We start from the raw sequence: 14733 nt of genomic DNA, 5'->3' as shown, positions 1-14733 counted from the left end.
AGGAACCGTCTTTTCACGAGAATAGGGATCGTAAGCCAAGCATTCAGCCATATCTAGGAGCTTGTACTGTTCCCACGAATGAGTAGTTGAGTATTTGATTCTGGATTTCAATGGGTAGGGATTGAATAGTGGTAGCAATCGAAGTTCTAGCAGTGACGGTCGCCCAGATGAGATAATCGTGCGCAAGGTCCGAGGGAGATCTGGTGGCACAACTACCATCAAAAAGCGGCTCTGGACCAGTGTGTTTGAGCGAAGCCTAATCGCTAGCATGGCAAAGCATGATGTGTTTTACTGACAGCATCATGTAATTTGCATGCGCTTCCCTAGATGCCATCCTGATATGATTCTCAGTCATCCCAATTTTCCGCGACGCTGCGTGCTGTTGAACTGTTGACAGCCCGTTTCGGATATCTTGGCACAGGACGACCCAGGCATTTCCAATGCGCACGATATCAGCCTCGAGCGGCTCACAGGCGGGTAACTGTATAATCCATGCATGTACGCCCCGCTGACCGTGTCCTCCTGTGTTTTCGTGGATGCCGAAATTCAGCGTCGAAAGCCAGATTATAGCTCGGGAAAGTACTCGTGAAGTGATGCAATTATCCCGGAGCAGGCCATGTGCAAATCCACGCATTCTGTCGTCGACTTCGACATCGGGTTTTCAACAAGGCATATACAAATCTATTTTATATTGCGACGGTACTCGAATAAGACCGCTACATGGTTTCATATCAGCTAGGCTCACAGCACGCTCTCGGACAAGACCAAATGGTATTTGATTGCAACTGTTCGCACTTTTGTAACGCAACACATCATCTCGAGTATCGAAGGTCCGGAGGGGATGATACTGATACTGTCGAGCATCTCCATAAGAGTTGACCCTGTCGTATTTTCCGTCACTGTACCAATTAAAAGGAAGACGTTGGTGTAAGGTGTTAAAGGATCTCTCTGCAAATGGCGATTGGTGTTTGAACAAAAAGTCAGGGTGGGAATGAATGCGCACTTACCGTTTCTCGGATCAAGCAAGATCTGAGAAACGCGTTGCAAGTGTTCTTCATACCCTTCATCGGTTGCTCGATTACCAAAGAGTATGCGGTTTGGTTCATTATGAGCGCTGAGATCAAGCTGAGTGCATAGGGACGCAGAAATATGATAGGCTAGATGGGTCATCATCACGATAGAGAGGGAGGCAAGGAAGCAAAGAGGGTAGGGTTTGTAGAAGCTAAACGACAGTTGACGAAATTCGGCAAGGCACGAGTGTGATAGACAAATGACGCTAGTTCCTTACAGCGAGTAATTGTGCTCATTAGCCTTGTGATATCTAATATCAAGTATCTCTATTCCCAAAATAGAGATACCAACTTTGTTCATCCTTTACTATCAAATTATCTCATGTTATACATACTGTCATAAAAACCATACAACTTACTATATTATCCAATGCAGTATAGTCATGTTTGACAACATAATCTATTACATAGACTGTGACATTATAAACCGAGAGATACTCAATTATCCTGATCAATTCATTGGACATGTTATGTTCATAAAGTATGTCATATCCTTACACAATACGAACATTTCTAGCTTAGTATAGGATGTTTTATGATCTAGTAGCTCATCCTATGTATGTCTATAATAAAGTATTCTTTTCCCATAAATACATTCATACAACCTGGAACCTGCCAGCCCTTATCTTCATCGGTCCTGGTCTCTGTCACAGCTGCTTGGAATGCGGCATCATTGGTGGTCCCGGTTTCGAAATGCATTATGCTGCAGAAATCATACTTTGATTCCAGTTTAATCCGCCTCTGGGCTCTCATCTCTTTGATAAATGGTGCCTCTCGCGGGTGGTCCTGGATGTACTTGGCAAAAAACATAGCGCCGGCCAGCCTTTGGGTGATGGGTGCATGACAATCATACCAATGATCATAAGCTTCTTGATTCAGAAATTCGGGAAAGGCGTTGCAGACGTATATGGTGCTACCTGATGAGGCATGTAGACGCGGCTCGCGTGGTGGGATGATCAGCCTGGGCTGAATGAAGAAGAGGGTAGACTTTCCAAAGTCGATATACTTTTGTTCAGACTGAATGATCGTATTCCAAGCATTTTGACCTTGTTCTGATCTGAAACGTTCGACCACATCGCTCGCAGAGCCTTCGAACCAATAGTGATCCACAATGTTGTAGACGGGCTCTTTGGTGATAAGGCCACGACGTAACGCTCGTACGCTTTCATCCACCTCTCCGGGGGTGCGATGGGTTTGGACATATTTGGTCATCTTAAGTACTGTCTGGAACGATGCCACCAATGGTCCATGAATTTCTCTCCAATAAATTTGAAAACTTTCCAGGGATTGTTCATCGCTCTGTCGAAGTCCGTACAGTAGTTTGATAGTCATTTTGTGGCTACGAGGTCTTGGATACAAGAAGGTCTTGATAGTTGGCTTAAGAAGTGTAGTGTGACAGTGTTAGAATATAAATCAGACGTTGGAGAATAAATACAAGGACGGGTGTTTTTGATTTGAAATCAACATGTCGTCTAGAGTCTAAATAGTACCAGTTGGCAGGTGAGCAGTACACCCATACTGCTTTCCAAGGCATCATGCATGAGATCCACCATAAAATGTCGCCAGAGAAGGCGGCTACAGAGTTACATCCAAGTGCTTCTACGATTGTGATTTGGCGGTAAAGTCTTTTGTAGGCCTATAGAAGGATATTCCTTTATGCACGACTATTCATATATACTATAACAGTGTGATGATGATAGGATATGATGCAGTAGCATAAAACGGGTATTCCTAGGGAGAGTTAAATGCAGCCGAGTGTTAGTATAGCTTGAAAGGCTCATGCGTGACAAAAAGTGTTAGTATTGCCGTCGAGGTAATTGATGGTGCACCTGCAACGCTCATACAGCAACGACTCTTGACAAAGACATCAGAACAGTGAGAGCAATGCAGTGCCAAGTAGGTCATCCCAGAGTGAATGACCAATTCCACTCTCTTACCACGTCTTCCCAGTCTCTCCTCCGTCCACCTTGAAATTTTGGTCGCCAAACTTCCTTGAGAACTTTCTGCACACACTCGACATTCTCGTAGAGATTGCGTTTCTGGATTCCTTCCAGTCTTTTGAAACACTGCTCAATGGCTGTTTCGTCTTCCAATTCTGCACCGGCAAGGAAGATTGGGTAGAGTAGACTGGATTCGGCGGCACTTCCTGGTGGTATACGAGCAATGAAATCCATAGTACGCGATGCGCAGGCCGGGATGAGGGTGGAATGGCTGGGCGAAGTGCGATAAAGTTGGATGAGGGCGGCAAGACGATAAGCTTCTGCCAGAGCGATTAGGTCAAGGGCTATGGGGGTGTCGACACCCAAGGCAAATGGGTTGTCGTAATTCCACTGCTGTATGCCTTGTTCAATGACATGGAATGATGCCTCTGTTGCGAGTGGGAAGGCGGGATTGGCAGTGGTAATATACTGGATTCGGCAGATGAGATCGCAAAGCTGGTATGAGATACCCATGAGAGGATCGATGGTGCCAGGGACCAGAGCGGCCGTCATGGAGAGCAGGCCGTGGTCGGGTGAAGAGGCCTTTCCGGCGTTGGACACACGTGCCATGAGCGAGGCCGAGGCAAAGTGGTATGTGAAGTGGCGCTGCAGAGAGTCGACCTCGACACAGTCCATGATGGTCTGCTCTGGCGAGAGCGAGGCCAGAATGCGCTGGACGCTCTTCAGCTGAGAGATCCATCTGGTCGTCTTTACTCCATTGAGCGCCTCGAGGCCAACCAGGAGCAAGATGACGGCAGCGACCTGGTACGTGTCGTGGGGCAGGCCGCCAGCAGGAGACAGGCGCTCTCGGATGAAGTCGTAGCACTTTTTCTCATGGCGCGCCGAGACGGCTCGAAGATGGTTAGCACGGTCTGCGTCGTGGGTGCGTCGTGCCAGCTGGGCCGAGGAGATTGCGAGAATGGCATCGAGCATGCCCTGGATGTGGAAGGACCATGGCATGTAGAGACTGGTGTAGAAGCTGGTGGGGATGGGGGCTACCTGGACACTGGGCACAAAGGCTTCTACGTAGTACTGCAGCAGATGCATGCGCTCTGCGCCTGGGTCGCCGGGCAGGGCATCCCACGGATCGAGCGAAGCGCGCAGCGGGAGTGCGACGTCGAGGCGTGGCGGGCTTTGCGAGCGGGCAAGAGGAGCGGGCGAGGGCGAGGGCGAGTCGGAGACGATTTTGCGTAGAGGCTGCCATTCGCACTTGAGGTTGAGTCGTGCGCAGTTGGCGCACTGAGGCTGCGCGTTATCGCAGCGCTTGCGCCGGGTTCGACAGGTCAAGCAGCCTGTGCGTGACCGGGGCGCAAACTTGCGCTGGCGCGGCTTGGGCTCAGCCATGGTCGGACGGGGCGAAGGAGGGTGAAGGGCTTGTTTCGGATAGTCACCGAGAAGACGTGCAGGCGTGCATTGCTGTGCATACGTTTGGGCGAGTCTGCTGGATGGCGGCGAGTCAGCCTGGACTGGAGGCGGGTGCAGTATCGATAAGCGGCCGGCTGACTAAGCGGCGCCATGCCGGTACCGGCGTTGCCATGGCGGCGACCGTTGTTGCCGCCGCACGTCCAGCCACCGTGACAGCAGCAGCAGCAGCAGCAGCAGCAGCAACAGCAACAGCGACAGCATCGAGCCGCCATCAGCGGCATGCATGGCATCCGAAAAAAAAGCGAGAGAGAGAGAGAGAGAGAAACGCACACCATCGCCGACCACGCCGCCAAAAGGATTCCATCACGCCGGCCCGCCCCAGCGCCCGCAGCCCAGCCAGCGGCGGTGCCTGCCCCCACGTGCAGACGAGTGCCTGGACATGGTTGCCGCCTTGGGAAGCATCGCCTTGCCCTCATCTCCGACACTAACGCAGGCCCATCAACTGAACAACCTCGCCCACCACGATGCCGCCCGCCCATGGCCATATAAGTAGGCAGTGGGGCGCGCCCCCCTCTGCCTGTAACCACCACTCCCGCCACCAGCAATGAGGCTCCTTGCGCTTGCCCTCACAGCCACCAGCGCGGCACTGGCCGCCCACGGCGACTTCAACGTCTTCCAGCACATTGGCGCCAGTGGGCAGTGGTTCCCCGGCGAGCAGACGACGGCCATCTCGTCCGAGGTGCCCGTGGGATGCAAAGTCGACCTGGCAGCCTTCTTCTCCCGCCATGGCTCGCGGTACCCCGACCCAGGCGCCTACAAGGGCTGGGTCGAGTTTGCCCAATACATCCAAGCCGCCGCCGCCAACCTGACCTTCACCGACGAGAAGCTTGCGTTTCTCAAGACGTGGAAGCCTGTCCTGTCCAAGCCCGAGGCGCAGATTGCCAATCTGAGCCCCACGGGCTGGAAGGAGCTCCACGACATGGGCAGTACCTGGCGCCTCCGCTACCCCGACCTGTACGAGTACAACACGCCCTTCACCATGTGGGCCAACTACTACAAGTCCGGCCCCCGTGTACGAGACAGCGCGCGCCTCTTTGCCCAGGGCTTCGTGGGACCCAACGCCACAGACCTGACAACCATCTATGCCCTCAACGCCAGCGACCCGGCCAGTTGGGGCAATTCTCTGGCGCCGAGCGACCTTTGCAAGGCCTACGACGATGAAGAAGGCAGCCCCGTGAAGCTCATCTGGGACTCGATCTATCTTCCACCCATTGCTGCCAGGCTCAACGCCCACATTCAAGGCGGGCTGAATCTCACCAATAGTCAAGTCGACCAGATACCCTATCTTTGCGGCTTTGAGTCCCAAATTACCGGCCGCCGAAGTCCCTTTTGCGATGTTTTCACCGACGAGGAGTTTCTGCAGTATGAGTATGCCCAAGACCTGCGCTATTGGTACGGCAACGGCCTGGGCTCGGACATTGAAAAATACCTCATGCTGCCTGTCGTAGACATGACTGTGCAGCGCTTCATTGACGGACCAGACGCGACATACAAGACTGGCAACGCGACCTTCACTCCGCCCAAGATCATGGCCAACTTTGCCAATGACGGCCAAATCAATCAGCTTGCCGCCATGATTGGTGTCTTTGACAGTCAGCGCCCATTGCCTGGCAACATATCGCTGCCTGACCGCTTGTTTCGCTCCTCTCAAATTGTCAAGATGCGCGGAACAGTCGCCTTTGAGCGCTTGTCTTGCCCGGCGGCTGCGCACAATAGCACCCTTACGTACAACTATGCCCACAATGACACCAACTCCGACGATGCATACATGCGTATTCGAATCAACGACGTCGTCTACCCAGTTGTAGGATGTACGGATGGCCCTGGCTCTTCGTGCCCGTTGTCACAGTACCAGAAAATCATCCAGAGCAAGCGTGCTGAGGCTGGCGACTTTACCAAAATCTGCAACATGACTGATCAAAGTCTTACTGCTCAACCAAAGGCGACGTTCTTCTTCGACAACACGCTACCGTGGCAGATTATTGTCAAGGCCTGACCACGCTGTCTATATGTAGATCAATGATGACTTAGTCAAACGTTCACGATTCTTTCGCATCGGTCTGGGATACCAGGTACCGCCCCGTGACATATGCACTCAAAAATCCAAGCAGTCGGCTTACCAAGAGGTGAGTCGTAATGCGCGGGATTTGACTATTCGAACCATCAGGTGAACCCACTTATGGTTGACTGTTTCATGTTTGACATGTACAGGGCGCACGCCTTTGCTGACCGACATAGGCTAACCCCACATCTTTCTTGACCGCATCTTGACAGGGCGCGCGCCTTACGCCTAACTTATTCATCATCCCAACACGCCTATAGGACATTGCAGCCGTCATTTAAGCGGCTACCTGCAGAGCCTAGGTAACCTCACATGGCTTTTACTGTCGGTCGGCGCAGCAGCTCACCCGGAACCGGAAGGCGGTGGCTTGCGCACCCTGAATGCTACTGGTTAAGCGGTGCACGTTGTGGGAGTCAGCCGATATCCACCGGCCCAAGTTCGCTTCGTACACTTGTTGGGCGTGAGCCTAATTGCCGTTAGGACTGGAAAGGCGTGGTTATTTTGCTTGGTGGAGTCATGGGAGGTGCCCCAGCCTCTATGGCCAGATTCAATGGACGCTTGGGTGCTGTGGACTGGATGGACAAGTATGTATAAAGTTTGGTGCCCGCCCAGCGGATCATACAACCGTACTTGGAACTCATCGTAATACACACGCAATCGCACCCGGAAAACGGCCGCAGCACGCCACGGCTACACGCAGGGACAACCTAATACCGGTCAACTTGACTGAAGGAATAAATCCCTTTCTTTCTTTTCTCTCCTGTTGAGACAATCCTGGGCATTGATAGAGCGCATCGTGGCAAAAGAAACAAACGTTGCACCATCCACCTTGGCACCGTTACCCTCCTTTTTAAAGATATCAACTCTACAGACCCCGGCGTAATCCAAACACGAGAACGCTCTATTTCTCTCGCCATGTCAGCATCCACAGCAACAACGCCTCGCAACTCAACAGAAGAGCTGAAATCGTGCGTCTTGTTGTCGGCCTCGGCATCCACCAACGCGCCTAAGCCAGAGTCTTCGCTCAAGGAGTCAAGCAAGACACGAAGCTTGTGGAGTCTCATCAAGCAACGTGCGCGCCAACATCATGACAGCCTGAATGTGGCATATGCTGCCTACTATGGCCAAGGGGCACATACGAACGGATATGCAAATGGGAAGAAGCAGGAGATCTGGCAATACCAACGGGGTGGAGGCTCATAGGCTGAGCGTGATGAAAGAATTAGGAAACTGAAAAGACTGGCTTAGCTGTACGAGAGTTAAATCTGGCGGTGCTTGGGCGTTGGTTACAAGATGTATGGTTAATAGCCCGAAAATTTGTGTTGGGTTGTGTAACATAGTAATAATCATGTTTCAGTGGTTCTCATCTAACACCAAAGGCACGCGCACCATAATGTGATGTTTGCTCACAACCTTCGCGACTTACGTTCTAGTCTAGAGTTTTGTTCCTGGGCAATACGGGCTCTTCAATTGTGTAGCATCTCCTGGCTACTGCCGTCAATTTAGTATTGGCGCTGGATAGCCAATCCGATTTGTGCAACCCGTCGGCAAAAGCTAGGCCTTGCTCTCGACGAGTTGCGTCGTACAACACCACCAACGCAACACAGACACAGTGAGCCGACATGAAACGCCCAAGAGCTTCACACAAGCCTTTCTGCATCCATTTCATTGCTTCTTTGCCGCCATGGCAACCTAGGCTCAACCCAAATATGAGTATTCAGCGTGCGCAAATCCACACGAGCCTAGCAGTTGCGAGATTATCCGGGGGCCAAACTGGCTAATATCCAAGCCACAGACCCTAGGTAGGCATGGCGCTCGATGAAATATCTCTAGAAGGCCTCGTGCATGTTGAGCCCCCTCCATTCCACGAATCAGCATACCCAATTACGTCGTGTCTTGAAATCATGTATGCCTCCCAACTTCAGCCTCGAATCGCCTTGGCTTCGAGCAACAGCAAGGCAGAGTACCATGTCGTAAGAGAAGCTTCGATGCTGGCAACACGGGCCTCGAGAAAACTGCCTACGGTGAATTTGATCGTGTGCCTTGCCTGCCATCATGGTTTCACGGACAGTGCTTTCTACCCAGGCATCGCGCCAGCCGGCGCCGATATGGCCGTCGCAGCAAGAAGACAATACCAAAATGCCACATGTACCGAGAGACGCGAGGAGCGAGAAAGAGGGTTCCATCATGTTTGTAGGCATATGTATAGCTGTCATGGTCGCTCTGGCAACACCGATGGTCTGGGTGTGGATGGCAGATCGCATCAAGAGACGGAAGATGGATCCGTTCAGAAAGTTTCGAGATGTAGAGCGAGGCAAGAAACATGGAGACGCGAGCCCACCGCCGTATGGATGTCGACCTGTTGTCGATTCCATTTGGGCAAGACAGGAAAAATACAAGACTGCGAGGCCTGCGAGAGCCATTACGGCCGATCAGATTTTGGGCATCGACAAGACGTCTTACCTACGACGTATCGTGCCTCAGAGTGATTCGTCGGCTTGTTAACGTCTTCTGGAAGCTGAAAGAAGTACACTGACCAACACAAACAGAGGGCTCATCTCAGCTACTGACTGTAGCCCCCGCACACCTGGGGTGGGCGAGGCAAAGAATCACTCCGGCAGGCAATGAGGAGCAATGCATCAGCCCGTGGGATGCAGAGCATGCTCCCAATCCCGTGATTTTTCCATGGCTTCAAAAGCGGGGCTTAGGGCCTAGTACAAGTCGTGATGCCGGGAGTGGACAGAGTTTGCAAGTAATGACAATAACGAGTTCATCGACACGGCCAACTTGGTCGTCTTCAGAGGGCACGACACGCGTTTCTGCGGATGACACTTTCTTGGACTCGCCAACCGAATACACCAGTTCCTCTCGCAACAGCGAAAAGTCGTGCGAATTGTCCGATGCCGGTCTGGAGGAGGGTACTGTATCCGCCCAGCCACACGATGCCAACACCTCTGCTCTGAAGCAACCTATCGAGACACCAAGCTCTTTGCAATGTGAGACATGCAGAACATCCTACTCGACGCAGGGACAGCTGAAGTAAGTTTTTGTCCATGTCTTTTACCATATTTTCTATGCTGGTGCGCCTGCGTGTTGCTTTAGCCCTCTTTGTTTACATTTCTTTTCTTCTTTTTCCTTCGAGGCGCCGAATTCTCAAACGGATTTGCATTTTTTTTTGTTTTCCTCGTACTGATCAAGTTGCAGTATGCACCTCAACCGCAAGCACCGTCGACGCTATCGCTGCCAGCACTGCCCCTCGGCCTTTGCACTCAAGGCGGACTTGAGGAGGCACGAGCGCAGTGTACACAAGGAATTGTACGCAGTCGAAGCCTTCTACTGCTCCAACCCTAGATGTACGATTCCGCAAAAGAAGTTTACGCGAAGAGACAATTTTGAACGGCACGTGCGACGCTGTCGGGATCGCGAGACAGAGTAAGGAGACGCTGAGCACGTTGATATGCACATCTCGTACCAGCTCTAACCTGGCCACGGCACATAAGCATACCTGCGTAACTGAGAGCATGGATCGAGCCATGACGGTGTCGATGCGCTTGACGGGAATCGCAATCTCAATGGCCAGCCGACAAGGGCGTGATTGAGGGTGTGGGTCAGTCATACTAGATTTATTGGATGCCCAGCCACTCGAGCCAAGACGTGGAGACGTCACGATGCATGGCCAGGGTACGTTGACGGAAAGGTAAAGATTTGGCGAATTAATGATTATTGGGAGGCTTGTTTAAGCGATATCAAGAGCGTTACATACAATGAAGTCTATGGCTCTCAATAATTGATGGATAGGTTCGCGAATGCAGAGATTAAAGCGGCAGTCTCGCCTAGGCTGCCCCAAGACGCAACCCAGTACTAGAGCGTTTTGCTGTCTTGAAATTGACCAGACACCAGAACAGTAAAGTCGGGCTGTGCATCGCTGGTCCTCTGAATTCCCTTGTAGTTTGTCTGCACCGGTGCTGACTTGGAGCTTTGCAAACGCCGGTACGATCCTGTATGATTGTATGTTCTCTATTCTACCACTCCGCGTTGATGCGATGGCCGTTGTGTTGAACAGAAAGAAGAGTTTATATTCAACACATTGTGAACAACATGTGAGAGCAAAGTACTCAATAACCCATCTCCTTCAATCCCACAAGATAATATGCGCATGTGGATGCTAAATATTTTCTCAATGATCGTCTTGTACACGACTGCAAAGTAGCAGATGTTGGCCAGCTGTCTATCGATATTGGCGTTTTTGAAAAGGCTAAGAGTCGTCGATGAAGCAGTGCGATTTGCACAAAGCCATGCTGCCTTCTAGAAATGCGCTATAGGATTCTTCGAGCGTGCGGCAATACTCGTTTTATCCGCATGCGCAGTGTTCAGGGGGCAGCAAAGGGTCGTCGGTGGCTTTGGCAAACTCGCATGAATTTGACATGCGGAGTGTCATAGAGATGGCATTGCCTGCAGACGACGCCTAGTCTATAGTTGCAAGGGCACCGGGCGCATACGTATGAAGCCGTGCTTGGAAGTGTTTTGAAGAAAATATGATTGCGGTGTTGGCGGACATGAGCGCGTGTCGCGTGTGATGGCCGGCTCTCTACGACTCCTTTGCCTTGGATACCGACAGCTGGGTGGAGCTTCTTGACACGGATGGCCTCGTGCTTGCGTCGCCTGGGACTGGGACGGCGTCTTTCTTGAGCAACGACTGCCATTTGGAAGTCGTCATCTTGAGCAGGTCCTGGAAAAGCGTGTGGTCGGATGGGGCCGGGTTGCCGTCCAGATGGTACATGGCTGCGAGGGTCGACGGCGCGTGCAAGGCAGCAGCAGTGTCTGGGCAAGGCGCACAAGATGGAAGAGAGCGAGAGTGTGCGAGGGCTGGGTGCTGGCGCAGAGGAGAGAAGGTGGCGAGTGGTGGAAAAGATGGATGGGGGGGAGGCGCTGGCGACATTGCACCATTTTTATGCCCCCAGTCTAGGCCCCCGTCTCCTCCCTGTTGCCCCGGAGCCCCGCCATTTGCCGACGATCACCTGCAACCTCGATATTCCCATGTCCGGTACTGTACGCACAACCACAACCCCCCCACGGTCCGGAGCCGGCACTGGCACTGGCACTGGCACTGGCCTAGCCCCCCGACTATGGCGCTGTTTTCGCTACCGCCAGCCGGCTTCACCTTTTTTGCGGCCCCTTTGCGAACCCCTGCGCCTCCAGACTAATACAATAACCAAGTATGCGCTCGCCTCGCCTCGCCTCGCCTAGACGCCAAAGCCGCGTGCCTATATTTAGCCTAGTCGCCTCTTGGCATGCCAACACGGCCAACAGCTGAAGCATACTCGACAGTGCACCACGCCCACTCAAACGGCGGGCTCGATTCGACATGGCCCTACTGCTCTGGTTGTGCGTCCTGGAGTTTCCTCGTGCGGCTTACGTCTGGCCTTTCTTTGTGCGGCTTGCCCCTGGCCGTTGCGGTTCGGTCGACTCGCCTGCGTTGCCCAATCGCCATGCTGCTCTTATACACAGGACCATTTCCACGTGATCCCGTGGCAATGGATACATCTACTCTTGGGCGGCACCTTGGTAATCAATACATCATGATTAGAGCCCGTCTTTGGGTCGGTGGCTTGTTGGGAGCCCATGGTCAAGATCCCCATATTCAACCCACAGTCTACCATACAGAGGGCGCTGCGCAGCTACCTATCCATTCACTTTTAGACCAGTTTTCAGCCGCCCCATACTTATAGCGCAGATGCATACAGTAGTCAGGCAGCAAACCTTCCTAGCTACACAACATCAACCATGACTGGGTGAGTACTGCCTCGTCTCCATGCACTGCACTGCACTGCACTGCACCCTCTAACCTCCAATGCAGACAACAGGTGCCAGAGGGTTCCACCTCGCAGCTACTGAGTCTCGAGCTATCAGAAGCCGACAGCCATCGTGTCCGCAATCTGCGCCGCGTACGAGACAGGATCCCCCCCATGGTCTGGATGGTAGCAGCCGTGGGGTTTTGGGAGAGAGCAGCCTTTTGGGGCCGTAAGTCTGGCCCTAATGTCCGTTTGACATGACACTGACTTGCATCTCTCTGTAGTTGCCGCTCCTTGGCGTATGGTAACCCCCAGGCCTATGAAGTGAACTCGGATACGCGGCCCTACTGACACTGCTATCCCACAGAGAACTACATGGAGAACAATCGAAACTACACCATGGAGCAGACACCAGGCGCCCTCGGTCTGGGCCAGTCCACGGCCACACGTGTCTTTTGCGGATTTTTTGTCCTCTACTTCACCTGTCCGATATTCTTTGCCCCCATAATAGACAGCCGTCTCGGCCAGTACAAGACGCTTGTTGCCAGTCTGGCAATATACACTTTGGGTTGCACTGCTCTCGTCGCCAGTTCGGCGCCGAAATTGCTCGACCGCGGATCCGGATTGCCGGGCCTTGCTGTGGCAATGTTCTTGATAGCCCTAGGAGGCGGATGTGTAAGTACAGTTGCCACCACGTGCTTGCTATGAATGCTGATCTCACCAGTCGCAAGCCACCATTAGATCCTTCATTGCCGCCCAGTACACGGATAGGACGCCTCGACTTCAGAAGCGTCTGCCGTCGCAGAGCCGATTTTGTACAAACACCAGAAAACGACTAGAACACACTAGCTTCTCCAAGTGGCTTCCACCTGCTGCAACAGAAGAAGTGGTTCTAGTCGACCCCGAGCTTACGCTCAAGTTCATTTACACCTTGTTGTTCTGGGTAGGCAACGTAGGCGCCTTGCTCGTGTTCCCTATTGTCTGTATTGAGAGATTTCATGGTTTCTTTCCCGCATATCTTCTCGGCCTCGGCTGCGTATCCATGGCTCTTCTCATGATCATCGCCGGCAGGAAATCCTTTGGTAGGATCATTCGCACACTTGACGTGAACACCATGCTGACTCTATAGTAAAACCCCCGCTTTCACAAAATGTGACGCTACCAGCTGCCAAGGTTCTGCTTTGTGCTGCGCGCAGTGGATTCAATATGGAGCATGCAGATCCCCATTACCGGTCCGTCCATGGTAAGAAAGCGGTGGCTTGGAGCAGCCAGTTTGTCGTCGAAATCACCCGCGCACTGGGCGCTTGCAGGGTCCTGTGAGTATCATGCCATCCGGTCAATGTTCAGCCGCTGACACTCTGAAAGCTTGGCATTTGTCGTCTTCTACATTTGCTTTGATCAAATGCAGAACAATCTCATCTCTCAAGCTGGACACATGAATAAGGGAAAAACGCCCAATGAAGTTGTTCCCAGCATGAATCAGGTGGCCTGCATAATAGTCAGCCCCTTGGTGGAATACGTGGTCGACCCTGCACTGTCGAAGCGGCGCATTTACCTCCGACCCGTTACTCGCATTGCGATTGGCTTCATCTTCATTTCGCTTTCGATGGCGTATGCAGCCGTTGTGCAGCATTTCATCTACATGTCTCCGCCCTGCTTCAGCCACCCATCCCACTGCGAGAACAACCCGGGTGCTTCCCAACACCGGCCCAACATTTGGATCCAGACACCGGTATTCGTGCTTATGGCTGCAGGCGAGGTCTTTGCCATGACTACGGCCATGGAATACGCAGAGCGCCATGCTCCTCACGACATGAAGGTTTTTGTGCAGGCTATCAACATGCTCATCACTGGCGTCGGCTCTGTCTGTGCCATGCTCATTGCCGAAGCAGCGCACGACCCCTATCTTGTGATATTCTACTCTTGCCTGGCTGGAGGCATGGCAGCCACTACCGTCATATTCTACATTCTTTTTCGAAACAAGGACAGAGACGCGACACAGTCACCACATGACCCCGAAAACGCCATAACGTGCGACAATAACAAGGACAAGGAAAAGACTACCCCTTGTACAGGAAACACTACACAAGAGTCCCTGGGCCTAGATGCGGGCGTTGGCACTAGGGCTGTATCTTCGGAGAGGGACTAGACGAATCTCGTGTCCGTGCATGACAGTAGCACGCCAACAAATCCGTATCCCTCTATTCCCTTTATGTGTATTTTAACAAACATGTACTACAACTGAATTGGTTCCGAATCTCTCGTGGAAGAAAGCATAGAAATGTTCATAGATGCCGGGGCTCCATTATAGAGAGCTATATAGTATACTATTCATCCTTTAAACATCACTCCAGCGAACAGACATACAAATCGGCAAAAGGAAACTTGAGCCCGGTTCGTGACTG

General features: G+C 52.4%; 8 protein-coding genes across 8 annotated transcripts; 4 read left to right on the top strand and 4 right to left on the bottom strand.

The window, feature by feature from the left end:
• Positions 1–741: 741 nt before the first annotated feature.
• On the bottom strand, positions 742–1537 carry SETTUDRAFT_33464 (uncharacterized protein; the record flags this gene model as incomplete). The annotated part of the gene is made up of 5 exons (XM_008030596.1): positions 742–948; positions 1008–1029; positions 1061–1157; positions 1289–1337; positions 1430–1537. The coding sequence occupies 5 exons, from the start codon at positions 1535–1537 to the stop codon at positions 742–744; spliced, it is 483 nt and encodes a 160-aa protein (XP_008028787.1).
• A 73-nt stretch (positions 1538–1610) lies between these two features.
• On the bottom strand, positions 1611–2402 carry SETTUDRAFT_33463 (uncharacterized protein; the record flags this gene model as incomplete). Its single annotated transcript, XM_008030595.1, has 1 exon — positions 1611–2402. The coding sequence occupies one exon, from the start codon at positions 2400–2402 to the stop codon at positions 1611–1613; it is 792 nt and encodes a 263-aa protein (XP_008028786.1).
• A 282-nt stretch (positions 2403–2684) lies between these two features.
• On the bottom strand, positions 2685–4675 carry SETTUDRAFT_180415 (uncharacterized protein; the record flags this gene model as incomplete). Its single annotated transcript, XM_008030757.1, has 2 exons — positions 2685–4552; positions 4613–4675. 2 exons carry the CDS (start codon positions 4673–4675, stop codon positions 2972–2974), a joined length of 1644 nt encoding a protein of 547 aa, XP_008028948.1. The 3' UTR covers positions 2685–2971.
• Positions 4676–4987: 312 nt separating this feature from the next.
• SETTUDRAFT_172861 (uncharacterized protein) lies at positions 4988–6470 on the top strand (the record flags this gene model as incomplete). Its single annotated transcript, XM_008030756.1, has 1 exon — positions 4988–6470. The coding sequence occupies exon 1, from the start codon at positions 5019–5021 to the stop codon at positions 6468–6470; it is 1452 nt and encodes a 483-aa protein (XP_008028947.1). The 5' UTR covers positions 4988–5018.
• Positions 6471–7192: 722 nt separating this feature from the next.
• Positions 7193–7891, top strand: SETTUDRAFT_164592 (uncharacterized protein). Its single transcript, XM_008030755.1, has one exon. The coding sequence runs from the start codon at positions 7452–7454 to the stop codon at positions 7737–7739; it is 288 nt and encodes a 95-aa protein (XP_008028946.1). The 5' UTR covers positions 7193–7451; the 3' UTR covers positions 7740–7891.
• Positions 7892–8675: 784 nt separating this feature from the next.
• On the top strand, positions 8676–9932 carry SETTUDRAFT_33460 (uncharacterized protein; the record flags this gene model as incomplete). The annotated part of the gene is made up of 5 exons (XM_008030594.1): positions 8676–9021; positions 9086–9532; positions 9565–9575; positions 9741–9851; positions 9888–9932. 5 exons carry the CDS (start codon positions 8676–8678, stop codon positions 9930–9932), a joined length of 960 nt encoding a protein of 319 aa, XP_008028785.1.
• Positions 9933–11124: 1192 nt separating this feature from the next.
• SETTUDRAFT_33459 (uncharacterized protein) lies at positions 11125–11475 on the bottom strand (the record flags this gene model as incomplete). The annotated part of the gene is made up of 1 exon (XM_008030593.1): positions 11125–11475. The coding sequence occupies one exon, from the start codon at positions 11473–11475 to the stop codon at positions 11125–11127; it is 351 nt and encodes a 116-aa protein (XP_008028784.1).
• Positions 11476–12502: 1027 nt separating this feature from the next.
• SETTUDRAFT_155720 (uncharacterized protein) lies at positions 12503–14730 on the top strand (the record flags this gene model as incomplete). Its single annotated transcript, XM_008030754.1, has 7 exons — positions 12503–12557; positions 12613–12627; positions 12696–13003; positions 13053–13410; positions 13458–13644; positions 13694–14359; positions 14709–14730. 7 exons carry the CDS (start codon positions 12503–12505, stop codon positions 14728–14730), a joined length of 1611 nt encoding a protein of 536 aa, XP_008028945.1.
• Between the last annotated feature and the right edge of the window lie 3 nt (positions 14731–14733).

The sequence above is a fragment of the Exserohilum turcica genome, assembly GCF_000359705.1.
Source record: "Exserohilum turcica Et28A unplaced genomic scaffold SETTUscaffold_5, whole genome shotgun sequence".
NCBI lineage: Eukaryota > Fungi > Ascomycota > Dothideomycetes > Pleosporales > Pleosporaceae > Exserohilum > Exserohilum turcicum.
Note: the sequence above shows the minus strand (reverse complement) of the source record. Positions and strands in the feature narration are given on the sequence as shown.

What these genes read in the sequence shown, in the direction of transcription:
- SETTUDRAFT_164592 (XM_008030755.1), top strand. Translation starts at nt 7,452, where the DNA reads ATGTCAGCATCCACAGCAACAACGCCTCGCAACTCAACAGAAGAGCTG.